General features: G+C 47.4%; 1 protein-coding gene across 2 annotated transcripts in view; it reads left to right on the forward strand.

The window, feature by feature from the left end:
- The first annotated feature begins 7190 nt into the window (after positions 1–7190).
- Positions 7191–15168, forward strand: part of sh3pxd2aa (SH3 and PX domains 2Aa) — an 822856-nt gene continuing 814878 nt past the window's right edge. For both annotated transcript variants that reach the window (XM_068053246.1, XM_068053247.1), the window contains exon 1: positions 7191–7296. In XM_068053246.1, the coding sequence (XP_067909347.1) occupies positions 7219–7296 (78 nt within the window). In that variant the 5' untranslated portion in view covers positions 7191–7218. The remainder of the gene's footprint in view (positions 7297–15168) is intronic.

The raw sequence follows: 15168 nt of genomic DNA on the forward strand, positions 1-15168 counted from the left end.
ACTAATCCTACACTAATCCCATATTCCTACCAAACATCCCCACCTGTCCCTCTATTCCCCTACCACCTACCTATACTAGTGACAATTTATAATGGCCAATTTACCTATCAACCTGCAAGTCTTTTGGCTTGTAGGAGGAAACCGGAGCACCCGGAGAAAACCCACGCAGACACAGGGAGAACTTGCAAACTCCACACAGGCAGTAACCGGAATCGAACCCGGGTCCCTGGAGCTGTGAGGCTGCAGTGCTAACCACTGCGCCACTGTGCCGGAGTATGTGAGGAAGAATATTTTTTTAAATGCAGAGTGGTTATGACCTAGAACTCTCTGCCTATGAGGCCCATGGAAGCAGAGATGATGAATGAATTGAAAAGGAAATTGGATGGACACTTGAGGGAAATAAACTTGCAGGGCTACAGGGATAGAGCAGGGGAATGGGACTGATTGGATTGCTCCATGGCCGGGATTCTAAATCAACCATGGAGGCAAGAACGGGAGTGGGTGTACTTTGAAAATAGCTCCCCCAGACGGCGTGTCAATGTTCTTACGCCTCCAGGAGGAATTGTTATTTTCAATGCGAGACACACAGCGGATGGGGGGTCGGGGATGGAGATGGAAACGTGCTCACTTCCAATTACCTGGCCTGTTAAGCTCCTTGAGGACCTTCTTAATGGGCCGGGTAGGGCCAGAACTCAATTTTCAATTCACAAGTCGCCAAACCTGAACAGTCTAATGCACACGTGTCGGGTTCAATGCGGGGAGCAATGATGTAATTTTTTTTTATGGGGAATAATTTTTGCCACTCAGTTTTTGTGTGAAATCAGGCACAGTACCTTTTGGTTGGTCATTTGGCTACTTCTCTGTGCAGTGAGGCTGGTGGCCCTCCGATGTCCTGCCTCCTTTCTTCTGCAAGGCAACGGCAGGCCCCGTCACGGCTGCCATCTGCGTTTGATGATTGTGCTCAGCAGGCAGCTCTGCCTCCTGGCGGAACTCAGTGCCATTAATTGGTGTCAGATCGCCACCGACCTGATTAAGGCATCTACACTTGAAAATTCCACACGATGCAGATACGACACAGGATCAGGACCCGGAAATTATCCGGGTGTTGGTTTCCTGACCCCGGATTGAAAATCAAGCCCCATCACTAACAATAGATTCCCATCCCTGGCATCATCCTAGTGAATATATGCTATACATTCTAAGGGTTTAATATCCTTTCTTTAATGGGATGCAAAACTGCTAATTGTACTGTAACTGTGGCTTAACCCAGATTTTGTATAAATTTGTCATTACCTTATTTTGTACTCTACATGATTCATTTTGGTAAGAAGAATGTGGAGAGGCAATATAAACTAAATTATACAATTTTAAAGGGTGTGCAGAAACAGAGATCTGGGGGTGTAAGTGCACAAATCTTTGAAAGTAGCAGGACAAGTTGAGAAGGCTGTTACAAGAGCGTATGGGAATGATAGCTATATAAAGAGATGCATAGAGTACAAAAGCAAGGAAGTTATGCTAAACCTTTCTAAAACACTGATTAGCCATCTGAGCACTACACTTTAGGAAGGATGTCAACAACTTGGGGAGGGTGCAGAGACAATTTACTTGAATGGTAGCAGGGATGTGGGACTTCAGTTAGAGAGACTGCAGAAACTGGCATTGTTCTCCTTAGACCTGAAAAGATTAACTGGAGATTTGATAGAGGTGTTCAAAACCTTGGCGGGTTCTGATGGAGTAAATAAGGAGAAACTGTTTCCAATGGCAGAAGGGTCACAGATTTAAGGCAATCGGCGAAAGAACCAGAGGTGGCTTTTTAAAAAAAAAACATAACGAGTTATGATGATCTGGAATGCACTGCCTGAAAGGGTAGTGGAAGCAAATTCAGTAATAACTTTCAAAAGGGAACTGGATGAATACCTGAAAGGGAACATTTTGCAGTGCTTTGGGGATAAGCAGGGACTAACTAGGTAGCTCTTCGAAAGATTTAGCACAGAGACGATGGAGTAAATGGCCTCCTCTATGCTGTATGATTGTATGACATCACTTATAAACCCAAAATTCTGTTGGCATTTTTAAATAGCTTTAGCTACCTTGTTTTTCCTCCCAAAATGTATTACCTCATACTTATCCACATTAAATTGTGTCTGCTACCTGCATGCCCGAGAGATTAGGAACAATGGAAGCGTAAAGGGATTTGAGTGTCCAAGTACACAAATCACTAAGAGTGAGTGCACTAGTACAAATAGAATCTAAAAGGTTAATGGAATGTTGGCCTTTATTTCATGAAGCGTTGAATAAGGAACATAGGAACAGGAGTAGGCCATTTAGCTTCTCAAGGTTGTTCTGCCATTCAATGAGATCATAACTGATTTGCAACCATCAGTATTTTGGGCCTTTGCCCCATATCCCCTAGTAGCTTAAGTTAAAAAAAAATCTATCAATTTCAGATTTAAAATTAACAATTGACCTAGCATCAGTTACCATTTGCAGAGGAAAGTTGCAAACTTCTACCACCCTTTGCATGTGGAATATTTCCTAACTCCAACCCTGAAAGGCCCGTCTCTAATTTTTTTAGATGATGCTCCCTAGTCCCACAGTACTGGAAGGAAGTTTTTCTCTATCTATTTTTGAAAACAATCAAATCACCCCTTAACCTTCCAAATTCCAGGGAATACAACCCTAGATTACACAAACTCCCTTCCTAACAGCACTGTCGGTGTACCTACCCCACATGGACTACAGTGGTTCAAGAAGGCAGCTCTCCACCACCTTCTCAAGGACAATTAGGGATGGGCAATAAATGCTGGCCTGGCCAGCGATGCCCACATCCCATGAATGAATTTTTTAAAAAGCCCTGGTTGGATTGCAACTGCAAAACTGTGAACACCCTAGGAGGGATATTTTGGCCTTGGAGTGTGTGCAGTGCAGATTTACAAGAATGGTACCTTGACTCCAAGGGTTAAATTATCAGTCAAGGTACCATTCTTGTAAATCTGCACTGCACACACTCCAAGGCCAAAATATCCCTCCTAGGGTGTTCACAGTTTTGCAGTTGCAATCCAACCAGGGCTTTTTAAAAAATTCATTCATGGGATGTGGGCGTCGCTGGCCAGGCCAGCATTTATTGCCCATCCCTAATTGCCCTTGAGACGGTGGTGGAGAGCTGCCTTCTTGAACCGCTGTAGTCCATGTGGGGTAGGTACACCGACAGTGCTGTTAGGAAGGGAGTTCCAGGATTTTGACCCAGCGACAGTGAAGGAAAGGCGATATAGTTCCAAGTCAAGATGGTGTGTTGCTTGGAGGGGAACTTGCAGGTGGTGGTGTACCCATGCATTTGCGGTCCTTGTCCTTCTAGGTGGTAGAGGTCGCAGGTTTGGAAGGTGCTGTCGAAGGAGCCTTGGTGCATTGCTGCAGTGCATCTTGTAGATGGTACACACTGCTGCCACTGTGCATCGGTGGTGGAGGGAGTGAATGTTTGTGGATGGGGTGTCTATCAAGCGGGCTGCTGTGTTCTGGATGCTGTCGAGCTTCTTGAGTGTTGTTGGAGCTGCACCCATCCAGGCAAGTGAAGAATATCTCATCACACTCCTGACTTGTGCCTTGCAGATGTTGGACAGGCTTTGGGGAGTCAAGAGGTGCGTTACTCGCTGCAGGATTCTAAGCCTCTGACCTGCTCTTGTAGCCACAGTATTTATATTTATATGGCTGGTTCGGTTCAGTTCAGTTTACCTCAATGGTAACCCCCAGGATATTGATAGTGGGGGATTCAGCGATGGTAATGCCATTGAATGTCAAGGGGAGATGGTTAGATTGTCTCTTGTCTGAGATGGTCATTGCCTGGCACTTGTGTGGCACAAATGTTGCTTGCCACTTATCAGCCCAAGCCTGAATATTGTCCAGGTCTTGCTGCATTTCTACACTGACTGCTTCAGTACCTGAGAAGTCGCAAATGGTGCTGAACATTGTTCGCTGATGATTGCACATCCCCACTTTTGACCTTATGATCGAAGGAAGGTCGTTGATGAAGCAGCTGAAGATGGTTGGGTCAAGGACACTACCCTGAGGAACTCCTGCAGTGATGTTCTGGAGCTCAGATGATTGGCCTCCAACAACCACAACCATCTTCCTTTGTGCTAGGTATGACTGCAACCAGTGGAGAGTTTTCCCCGATTCCCATTGACTCCAGTTTTGCTAGGGCCCCTTGATGCCATACTCTGTCAAATGCTGCCTTGATGTCAAGGGCAGTCACCTCACCTCTGTATAGCTGAAGCATGACTTAGAATCTTAGAAAGGTTAGGGCACAGAAAGAGGCCACTTGGCCCATCATGTCTGCCGGCCAAAATTCTAATCCCACTTTCCAGCATTTGGTCCGTAGCCCTGCATCCTACGGCACTTGGTGAACATCCAAACTCCTTTTGAGTTAATTGAACGTCTGTGCCTCAAATACCCTTTCAAGCAGTGACTTCCAGACCCCCACCACCCTCTGGGTGAAAAAGGTTTTCCTCATCTCCCCTTTAATTTTTCTACCAATCACTTTAAAGCTATGCCCCCTCGTCACTGACCTCTCTGCTAAAGTGAATAGACGCTTCACCTCCACTCTATACAAGCCCCTCAAAATTTTGTACATTTCAACCAGATCTCCCCTCAGCCTTCTCTGTTCCAAGAACAACCCCAACCTATCCAATCTTTCCTCATAGTTGCATTTTTCCAGTCTTGGCAACATCCTCGTAAATCCTAAATCAGTTAATCTGTGACCTTGTCCTATCAACACCTCTTTTGTTATCTGTTGCCACACCCCCACTGTACTTGCTTAAAACCTATTACATTTCTGGCTCTGCCAGTTCTGATGAAGGGTCATAGAGTTATACAACACAGAAACAGGCCCTTCGGCCCATCATGTCTGTGCCGGCCAACAAGCACTTAGCTATTCTAATCCCATTTTCCAGCACTTGGTCCGTAGCCTTGTACGCTAGCTCCTGTGCACAATCAGAAACAGTATATAAACAGTAAACAGTACTGGTGGAGACAAATCTGTATCTGGAACGAAACAATGAGATTTTCGAACTGAATTTTCATCCTTGAGGGCAGGAAAGAGGAGACAGTGTGTGGAACCTGTACCCCAGTGAGAGTCATTGTGTGTACATCCTGGGTCACTGACCTGAAACCTTAACTCTGCTTCTCTCTCCACAGATGCTGCCATACCTGCTGAGTATTTCCAGCATTTCTTGTTTTTATTTCAGAATTCCAGCATCTGCAGTATTTTGCTTTTATCCTCATAAATCTCCTCTGTACCCTTTCTAGTGCAATTTCATCCTTTCCGTATTGAGGTAACCAGAACTGCACACAATACTCAATACCCTAACCAATGAGTTATACAGTTCCAGCATAACCTCCCTGCTCTTGTATTCTATACCTTGGTGAATAAAGGAAAGGATTCCATATGCCTTCTTAACCACCTTATTGATCTGTCCTGCTACCTTCAGGGATCTGTGGACATTCACACCAAGGTCCCTCACTTCCTTGTATTCTAGTATTCTTGTTCTCCAGATTTAAAGGCTAGCAGTCCTTTAGCTTTTTTGATTATTTTCTGTACCTGTTCATGACATTTTAATGACCCATGTACCTGGATTCCAGGTCTCTTTGGACCTTCAGCTTTTCACCATGCAGAAAGTACACTGTATGATCGCAGATTTGTCTGTATTGAAATCTATTTGCCATAGTTTTGTCCATTCACTTAATCAATTAACATATTTGTAATTCTATGCTTCCATTTACACTGTTTACAATGCCATCTATATTTGTGTCATAAGCAAATTTAGATAGGTGGCTTCATGTCCTATCATCTAAGTTATTAATAAAGTCTGAGAGTTATAGATTTTTTTGGGCAATGGTAGCATGGAATAGAGAAACACAACCTGATTGAATAGGAGAATTAGCTGAATGGTCAGATCCTGTTCCTATATTCAGTCTACTTCTCACAGGGATGACCACATAGCAACTTGGGAAATATTCCAGGTACTCATATCAACTGTTAAACCCCTGGGTCTCCATCACACAACTCATTCAAAAGGTCCATATCACCTGGATTTGCACCTCAAGTGCTGTAATCTGCAGGCCCACAGACCAAATGCTGGGAGGTGGGATGAGAATAGGGGAACATTTTTCGGCCCGCACAGACACGATGGGCCGTGGCCTCTTTCTGTGCCTTAAACTTTCTAGGATTTACCTGAAACTGGGCAGTAAAAAGGTACAATCTAGATGGGAAAATGATCAGGGATCCTGAACAAAGAGAAAAAATGCATAAAAACCCATTCGCGGCCAGTAGCTCTCCATGATTAAAAAGTCCGCCATCAAACATCTTCTCCTCGTACCGCCCAACCGCCCGTGCTCGCGCGCCCTTTAAATCTCCCGCCGATTTCCGGTGGGCGGGGACAAGGAGGGGGCGGTGCCTCTCGCAGCGCTGATTGGCGAGCTTCACTTGCCTCAGTAACAGGCATACTTATGATTGGCTGTTCAATATGTCATTCAACCGCTGGGGGTGTGGCTTCAACCTCAGCAAGAAGAAAAGGCGACACCGGGGACGCGCGTGAAAAACCAAAATCTAACACCGAGCGTTAGGGGAAGAGGAGACCGGGAAGCGGCGGCGAGGGGCGGGGGAGACCGGGAAGCGGCGGCGAGGGGCGGGGGAGACCGGGAAGCGGCGGCGAGGGGCGGGGGAGACCGGGAAGCGGCGGCGAGGGAGACCGGGAACCGGCGGCGAGGGGAGGGGGAGACCGGGGAAGAGGAGACCGGGAAGCGGCAGCGAGGGAGACCGGGAACCGGCGGCGAGGGGCGGGGGAGACCGGGGAACCGGCGGCGAGGGGCGGGGGAGACCGGGGAAGCGGCGGCGAGGGGAGGGGGAGACCGGGGAAGAGGAGACCGGGAAGCGGCGGCGAGGGGCGGGGGAGACCGGGAAGCGGCGGCGAGGGGCGGGGGAGACCGGGAAGCGGCGGCGAGGGGAGGAGGAGACCGGGAAGCGGCGGCGAGGGGAGGAGGAGACCGGGAAGCGGCGGCGAGGGGAGGAGGAGACCGGGAAGCGGCGGCGAGGGGAGGGGGAGACCGGGAAGCGGCGGCGAGGGGAGGGGGAGACCGGGGGCGCGGGTGAAGAGACCGGTAACAGGCGCTCCATCCCTGAGGCGGGCGCCAGGTGCGGTGCCGGGAAGCGGAGCCGCCAAGAGGATGCAGTCCCCGGGCCGTGTGGCGATTGATGTGCGGGTCCAGGATGTGGAGAAGCGGAGGAACCCGAACAAACACTACGTGAGTGGGGAAGGGGGCTGGGTGGGAATGGGGGAAGGGGGCTGGGTGGGAATGGGGGGAGGGGGCTTGGTTGGAGGGGACGAAGACCCGCTTCACTGCTCGAGCTGTAGCTGCCTCTGGACTGCTCCAACTTCAGGGTGAAGTTACGCAACAAATCCCCTGTGGGATCATTGTGATCTGTTTGACTCGCGTAATTCGGGATTGTATTGATCCACTGGGATTGGAACCTTTTAATTGTTTGTTTGCATATTAGTTCAATAAGATGTAAATGCCACCAAAGCACTAACTCCTTTAAAGATGTCACTCAGACTCTCTAGTTTCTGAATTCTTAACCCGAATTTCTCTAGTAACATTAGTAAGGGTTTATATTTCCTGTACGTCTCGCATATAACGCATTTCTTATGCTATTGTACAGAATTTTCCTCCGTTTTAACAACATCGATTTATTGGTGCTCAAATTGCATTGTTACCCCATTGGAAGCATTCTGCATCACTTTGGTTAACTTTTTTATTCTTTCATGGGATGTGGGCGTCGCGGGCAAGACTAGCATTTGTTGTCTATCCCTAATTGTTCTTGAGAAGGTGGTGGTGAGTTGCCTTCTTGAGCTACTACAGTCCATGTGGCCTAGATACACCCACAGTACTGTTAGGGAGGGCATTCTGGGTTTTTGACTGACATTGAAGGAGTGGTGTTATATTTCCAAGTCAGGATGGTATGTGCTTTGAAAGAGAATTTGCAGTTGGTGGTGGTCCAATGGGTGGCACAGTGGCGCAGTGGTTAGCACCGCAGCCTCACAGCTCCAGGGACCCGGGTTCGATTCTGGGTACTGCCTGTGCGGAGTTTGCAAGTTCTCCCTGCGTCTGCGTGGGTTTCCTCCGGGTGCTCCGGTTTCCTCCCACATGCCAAAGACTTGCAGGTTGATAGGTTAATTGGCCATTATAAATTGCCCCTAGTATAGGTAGGTGGTAGGGAAATATATAGGGACAGGTGGGGATGTGGTAGGAATATGGGCTTAGTGCAGGATTAGTATAAATGGGTGGTTGATGGTCGGCACAGACTCGGTGGGCCGAAGGGCCTGTTTCAGTGCTGTATCTCTGAACTAAACTAAATTTGTTGCCCATGTCCTTGTAAGTGGTAGAGGTCAGGATTTGGAGGGTGCTGTCAAGGGATGCTTGGTGAGTTGTTGCAATATGGCATGTAGATAGTAGACACTGCTGCCATTGTGCGGTGGTGGATGACATGCCAATCAAGTGGGCTGCTTTGTCCTGGATGGTATCAAGCTTTTTGAATGGTGTTGGAGCAGCACTCATCCACGCAACCATAGGCCAGTGGAGAGTATTCCATCACACTCCTGACCTGTGCCTTGCAGATGATGGACAGGTTTTGGGGAGTCAGAAGGTGAGTTACTCACTGCAGAATTCCCAGTCTCTGACCTGCTCTTGTAGCCACGGTATTTATATGACTACTCCAGTTCAGTTTCTGGTCAATGGTAACCCCCAGGATTTTGATAGTGGGGGATTCAGCGATGGTAATGCTGTTGAATGTCAAGGGGAGATGGTTAGATTCTCTCTTGTTGGAAATGGTCATTGCCCGGCACTTGTGTGGCGCGAATGTTACTTGCCACTTATCAGCCCAAGCCTGGATGTTGTCCAGGTCTTGCTGCATTTCTACAGGGACTGCTTCAGTATCTGAGGAGTCATGAATAGTGCTGAACATTGTGCAATCATCCGTGAACATCCCCACTTCTGACCTTATGATGGAAGGAAGGTCATTGATGAAGCAGCTGAAGATGGTTGGGTCAAGGACACTACCCTGAGGAACTCCTGTAGTGATGTCCTGGAGCTCAGATGATTGACCTCCAACAACCACAACCATCTTCCTTTGTGCTAGGTATGATTCCAGCCAATAGAGGGTTTCCCCCCTGTTTCCCGTTGACCTCAGTTTTGCTAGGGCTCCTGGATGTCAAGGGCAGTCACTCTCACCTGAGCTCTTGAGTTCAGCCCTTTTGTCCATGTTTGAACCAAAGCTGTAATGAGGTGGGGGAGCATTTTGGTGATAGTGACCATAACATGGTACAATTTAAGCTTGTTATGGAGAAAGAAATAGACAAGTTGCAAAAAAGGTTTTGGATTGGGGAGAGTGAATTTTAGTAAAGTAAGGCAGGATCTGGCCAAGGTAGACTGGAAAGAGTTACTTGTCAGGAAATCGACAGAAGACCAGTGGGGGGCATTCAAAAAGGAAATGGGGAGGGTACAGGCCCAACATGTTCCCCCTAGGGTAATCGGTAGGAGCAACCAGCCCAGAGAACCATGGATGACTAGAAACATTCAGGGTATGATGAGACGGAAAAGAGGCTTTTAGCAAATACAAGGAGAGCAAATCAATGGAAGCGTTAGTGGAATACAGAAAGTGTAGGATGGAGCTGAAGAAAGCAATTAGGAGAGCAAAGAGGGGATATGAGAGAGCTCTGGCTGGTAAAAGTAGGGAAAATCCCAAGATATTCTATAAGTATATCAATGGGAAGAGGATAACCAGGGAAAGAATAGGACCCATTAGGGACCAAGGAGAAAATTTGTGGGTGGAGCCAGAGGACATTAGTAGGGTGTTGAGCGAATACTTCACATCTGTCTTCACCCAAGAGAATGAGGATGTAGATATGGAACCCAGAGAGAGAGACTGAGGTTCTTGAGCAAATTGTCATAGGGAGTGACAAGCTATTGCAGGTTTTGGAAGGCTTAAAAGTGGACAAATCTCCAGTTCCGGATGGTTTGTGTCCCTGGATGCTGTGGGAGGCGAGGGTGGAGATTGCAGGGGCTCTGACCCCAATTTTTAATTCCTCTCTGGCCACAGAGGAGGTGCCAGAGGACTGGAGAACCGCTAATGTGGTCCTACTATTTAAGAAAGGTTGTAGAGATAAGCCAGAAAACTACAGACCAGTGAGTCTCATGTCAGTGGTAGGGAAACTATTGGAGAAAATTCTGAAGGAGAGAATCTATCTCCACTTGGAGAGGCAAAATTTGATTAGGAATAGTCAGCATGGCTTTGTCAGAGGGAGGTCATGCCTAACAAATTGCCTCACAGCTCCAGCAACCTGGGTTCAATTCTGGGTCCTGCCTGTGTGGAGTTTGCAAGTTCTCCCTGTGTCTGCGTGGGTTTCCTCCGGGTGTTCCGGTTTCCTCCCACAAGCCAAAAGACTTGCAGGTTGGTAGGTAAATTGGCCATTATAAATTGCCCCTAGTATAGGTCGGTGGTAGGGAAATATAGGGACAGGTGGGGATGTGGTAGGAATATGGGATTAGTGTAGGATTAGTATAAATGGGTGGTTGATGGTCGGCACAGACTCGGTGGGCCGAAGGGCCTGTTTCAGTGCTGTATCTCTAAACATAAACATAAACAAATTGGATTGAATTTTTTGAGCATGTGATCAGGTGTGTAGATGAGGGTAGTGCAGTTGATGTAGTTTACATGGATTTCAGCAAAGTCTTTGACAAGGTCCTATATGGGAGACTTATCAAGAAAGCAAATGCACATGGGATACAAGGTTACTTGATGTGGTGGATTCAAAATTGGCTTAGCTGTAGGAGACAGAGAGTGATGACAGACGGCTGTTTTAGTGACTGGAAGCCAGTGTCCAGTGGCGTACCACAGGGATCTGTGCTGGGTCCCCTATTGTTTGTCATTTATATAAACGACATAGATGACTATGTGGGGGGTAGGATCAGTAAGTTCGCGGATGAGACAAAGATTGGCCGAGTGGTTAACAGTGAGGTGGAGTGTCTTAGGTTACAGGAAGATATAGACGGGATGGTCAAATGGGCAGAAAAGTGGCAGATGGAATTTAATGCTGAAAAGTGTGAGGTGATACACTTTGGTAGGAGTAATGACATGGAAGTACTCAATGAATGGCCTGACACTGGGAAGTTCCAAGGAACAAAGGGACCTTGGGGTGTTTGTCCATAGATCTCTGAAGGCAGAAGGGCAGGTTAATGGGGTGGTGAAAAAGGCATATGGGACACTTGCCTTTATCAATCGAGGCATAGATTACAAAAGCAGGGAGGTCATGTTGGAGTTGTATAGAACTTCGGTAGGGCCACAGCTGGAGTATTGTGTGCAATTCTGGTCGCCACATTATAGGAAGGATGTGATTGCATTGGAGGCGGTGCAGAGGCGATTCACCAGGATGTTGCCTGGGATGGAACATTTAAGCTATGAAGAGAGGTTGGATAGGCTTGGGTTGTTTCCGTTGGAGCAGAGAAGACTGAGGGGTGACCTGATCGAGGTGTACAAGATTGAGGGGCGTGGATAGGGAGCAGCTGTTCCCCTTAGGTGAAGGGTCAGTTACGAGGGGTCACAAGTTTAAGGTGAGGGGCGGGAGGTTTAAGGGGGACTTGAGCAAGAACTTTTTTACCGAGAGGGTGGTGACGGTCTGGAATGCCCTGCCTGGGAGGGTGGTAGATGCAGGTTGCCTCACATCCTTTAAAAAGTACCTGGATGAGCACTTGGCACGTCATAACATTCAAGGCTATGGGCCAAGTGATGGCAAATGGGATTAGGTAGACAGGTCAGGTGTTTTAATGCATCGGTGCAGACTCGATGGGCCGAAGGGCCTCTTCTGCACTGTATGATTCTGTGATTCTGTGACATTGATGATCGAGACTAGACTGATCGGGCTTTAATTGGCTGGATTGGATTTGTCCTGCTATTTGTGGACAGTGCATACGGGGCAATTTTCCGAATTAGAGTCATAAAGTCATAGTTAAACAGTACAGAAACAGGGCCTTCGGCCCACCGTGTCTGTGCCTGCCATCAAGCACCTATCTATTCTAATCCCATTTTCCAGCACTTGGCCCGTAGCCTTGTGTGCTATGGTGTTTCAAGTGCACATCTAAATACTACTTAAATGTTATGAGGGTTCCTGCCTCTACAATCCTTCAGGTAAGGTGTTCCAGATTCCAATCACCCTCTGGGTGAAAATTTTTTCCTCCATTCTCCTCTTGAACTCCCTGCCCCTTACCTTAAATCTATGCCCCCTAGTTATTGACACCTTCGTAAGGGAAAAAGTTTCATCCTATCTATGCCCCTCAATTTTGTATACCTCAATCATGTCCCCCCCCCCCCCCCCCCCCCCCAGCCTTCTCTGCCCTAAAGAAAACTACCCCAGCCGATCCAGTCTCTCTTCATAGCTGAAATGTTCCAGCCCAGGCAACATCCTGCTGAATCTCCTCTGCACCCTCTCCAGTGCAATCACATCCTTCCTATAGTGTGGTGACCAGAACTGTACACAGTACTCCAGCTGTGGCCTAACTAGCGTTTTTATACAGCTCCATCATAACCTCCCTGCTCTTATATTCTGTGCTTTGACCAATAAAGGCAAGTATCCCACATGCCTTCCTAACCACCTTATCTACCTGTGCTGCTGCCTTCAGTGATCTATGGACTAGTACACCAAGGTCCCTCTGACCTTCTGTACTTCCTAGGGTCCCACCATCCATTGTATATTCCCTTGCCTTGTTAGTCCTCCCAAAATGCATCACGTCACACTTCTCAGGATTAAATTCCATTTGCCACTGCTCCGCCCATCTTACCAGCCCATCTATATCGTCCTGTAATCTAAGGCTTTCCTCCTCACTATTTACGACACCACCAGTTTTCATGTCATCTGCATGCTGACTATCCCTGATTAATCCCTGCCTCTCCAAGTGGAGATCAATCCAGTCCCTCAGAATTTTTTCCAGTAGTTTGCCTACCGCTGATGTTCGACGTTTCGGCCTATAATTACCTGGTTTATCTCTGCTACCCTTCTTGAATAATGGTACCACATTTGCTGTCCACCAGTCCTCTGGTGCCTCTCCTGTGGCCAGAGAGGATTTGAAAATTTGTGTCGGAGCCCCTGCAATCTCCTCCCTTGTCTCACATAACAGCCTGGGATACATCTCATCTGGGCCAGGGGATTTATCAACTTTTAAGCCTGCTAAAACTGCTAATACCTCCTCCCTTTGATGCTAATTTGTTCAAGTATATCACAAACACCCTTCCTGGTCTCTACACCTACATCGTCCTTCTCCATAGTTAACACAGATAAAAAGTAATCATTTAAAACCTCGCCTATGTCCTCCGGCTTCATACACAAACTGCCACTCTGGTCCCTAATTGGCCCTACTGTTTCCCTAGTGATCATCTTGCCTGTAATATACTTATAAAACGCCTTGGGATTTTCCTTTATCTTGCCTGCCAGTGTTTTTTCATGTCCCCTCTTCACTCTCCTAAGTTTAAGTGGCCACCCCCCCGCCCCCGCACTTTCTATATTCCTCTAGGGTCTCTCGCTGTTTTCAGCACCCTGAATCTGTTATAAGCCTCCTTTTTTTTTCTTATCCAATCCTCTGTATCCCTTGACATCCAGGGTTCCCTGGACTTGTTGGTCCTACCCTTCATCTTTACTGGAACGTGTTGGCTCTGAACTCACTATTTCCTTTTTAACTCCCACTGGTCTGATGTAGACTTTCCTATAAGTAGCTGCTCCCAGTCCACTTTGGCCAGATCCTGTTTTATCATATTGAAATCGGCCTTCCCCCAATTCTGTACTTTTATTTGCGATCCCTCTTTGTCTTTTCCATAACTACCTTAAATCTTAGTTATGTTCACTATCCCCGAAATGTTCCCCCACTGGCACTTCAACCACTTGTCTGGCTTCATTCCTCAGGATTAAATTGTTGGGTAGATGACAGTGTTGTAGCTGTACTGGAACAGCTTGGCTCGGGGCATGGCTGGTTCCGCAGCACGTCTTCAGTACTATTTCTATATATTGTCAGCGCCCATGGCCTTTGCTATATCCAGTGCCTTCAGCTGTTTCTTTCATATGTCGTGAATTGAATTGACTGAAGACTGACATTTGTGTTGCTGGGGACCTCAGGAGGTGATTGAGATGGATAATTCAGTCGGCATCTCTGGCTGAAGATGGTTGCAAATACTTCATAGTCATACACAGCACAGAAGGAGGCCATACTGGCTCTCCTCAGAACTATGCAGTCAGTCCCGCTCCCTGGCTCGATCCCCATAGCCCTGCAAGTGGCCATCCAAATTCCTCTTGACGTCAGTGATTGTCTCTGCTTCCACCACCCTTGAGTTCCAGGTCATTACCACCTGCTGCACTTTAAAAACAAAAGGTGCCTCCACATATTCCTGTTGCATTTTTACAACTGTGCCATTAAGTATATATTGCCTCTCCCTATTCCTTCTGCCAAAATGCATCACCTCACGCTTGTCGATATTAAATTCTGTCTGCCACCTCCCTGCCATTCTGAGAGCCTATCTGTCCTGTTGCAGGAGGTTCATATCCTCCCAAATTTGGTGTCATCAGTCCTCCGGTGTGAAATGCAACCATTTGCCATGACTTGCTGTTTTCTGTCCTTAAGCCAATTTTTTTTATCTAATTGGACACTGACCCTCCTATTCCTTGAGCTTCAATTTTGTTAACCAGCCCTTTATGTGGTACCTTATCAAATACTTTCTTAAAAATCCATATAAACAAGGGCATGTCTCCTGCCAACGCAGCCAACCGCCAATGTCATCACTGTGGTTCAAACTCCACATGTGCAGAACGCTTTCATCCTGCCAGTATGATGCTGCACATGCGCAGCCTACGTGAACACCCGAGCTTGCAAGTACTAATTTGTGCTTGTGTGAGAATATGTAATCATGCAAAGGGTCGTCAGTCTCCGGCGCGGGTTTTGTAAACCGGCCATTGTTCAACTTTTCACGCAAAGAAGTGCAGCAGGATGCTGGGGGCAGAAGGGATCCCTTTCCTGCCAGCCCGCTTTTAAACTTGACACCAGCGAATTCATTGTGTGATCCTCCTGCGATTGCCGCATTCA

This window comes from Heterodontus francisci, chromosome 20 (genome assembly GCF_036365525.1).
Source record: "Heterodontus francisci isolate sHetFra1 chromosome 20, sHetFra1.hap1, whole genome shotgun sequence".
Classification (NCBI taxonomy): domain Eukaryota; kingdom Metazoa; phylum Chordata; class Chondrichthyes; order Heterodontiformes; family Heterodontidae; genus Heterodontus; species Heterodontus francisci.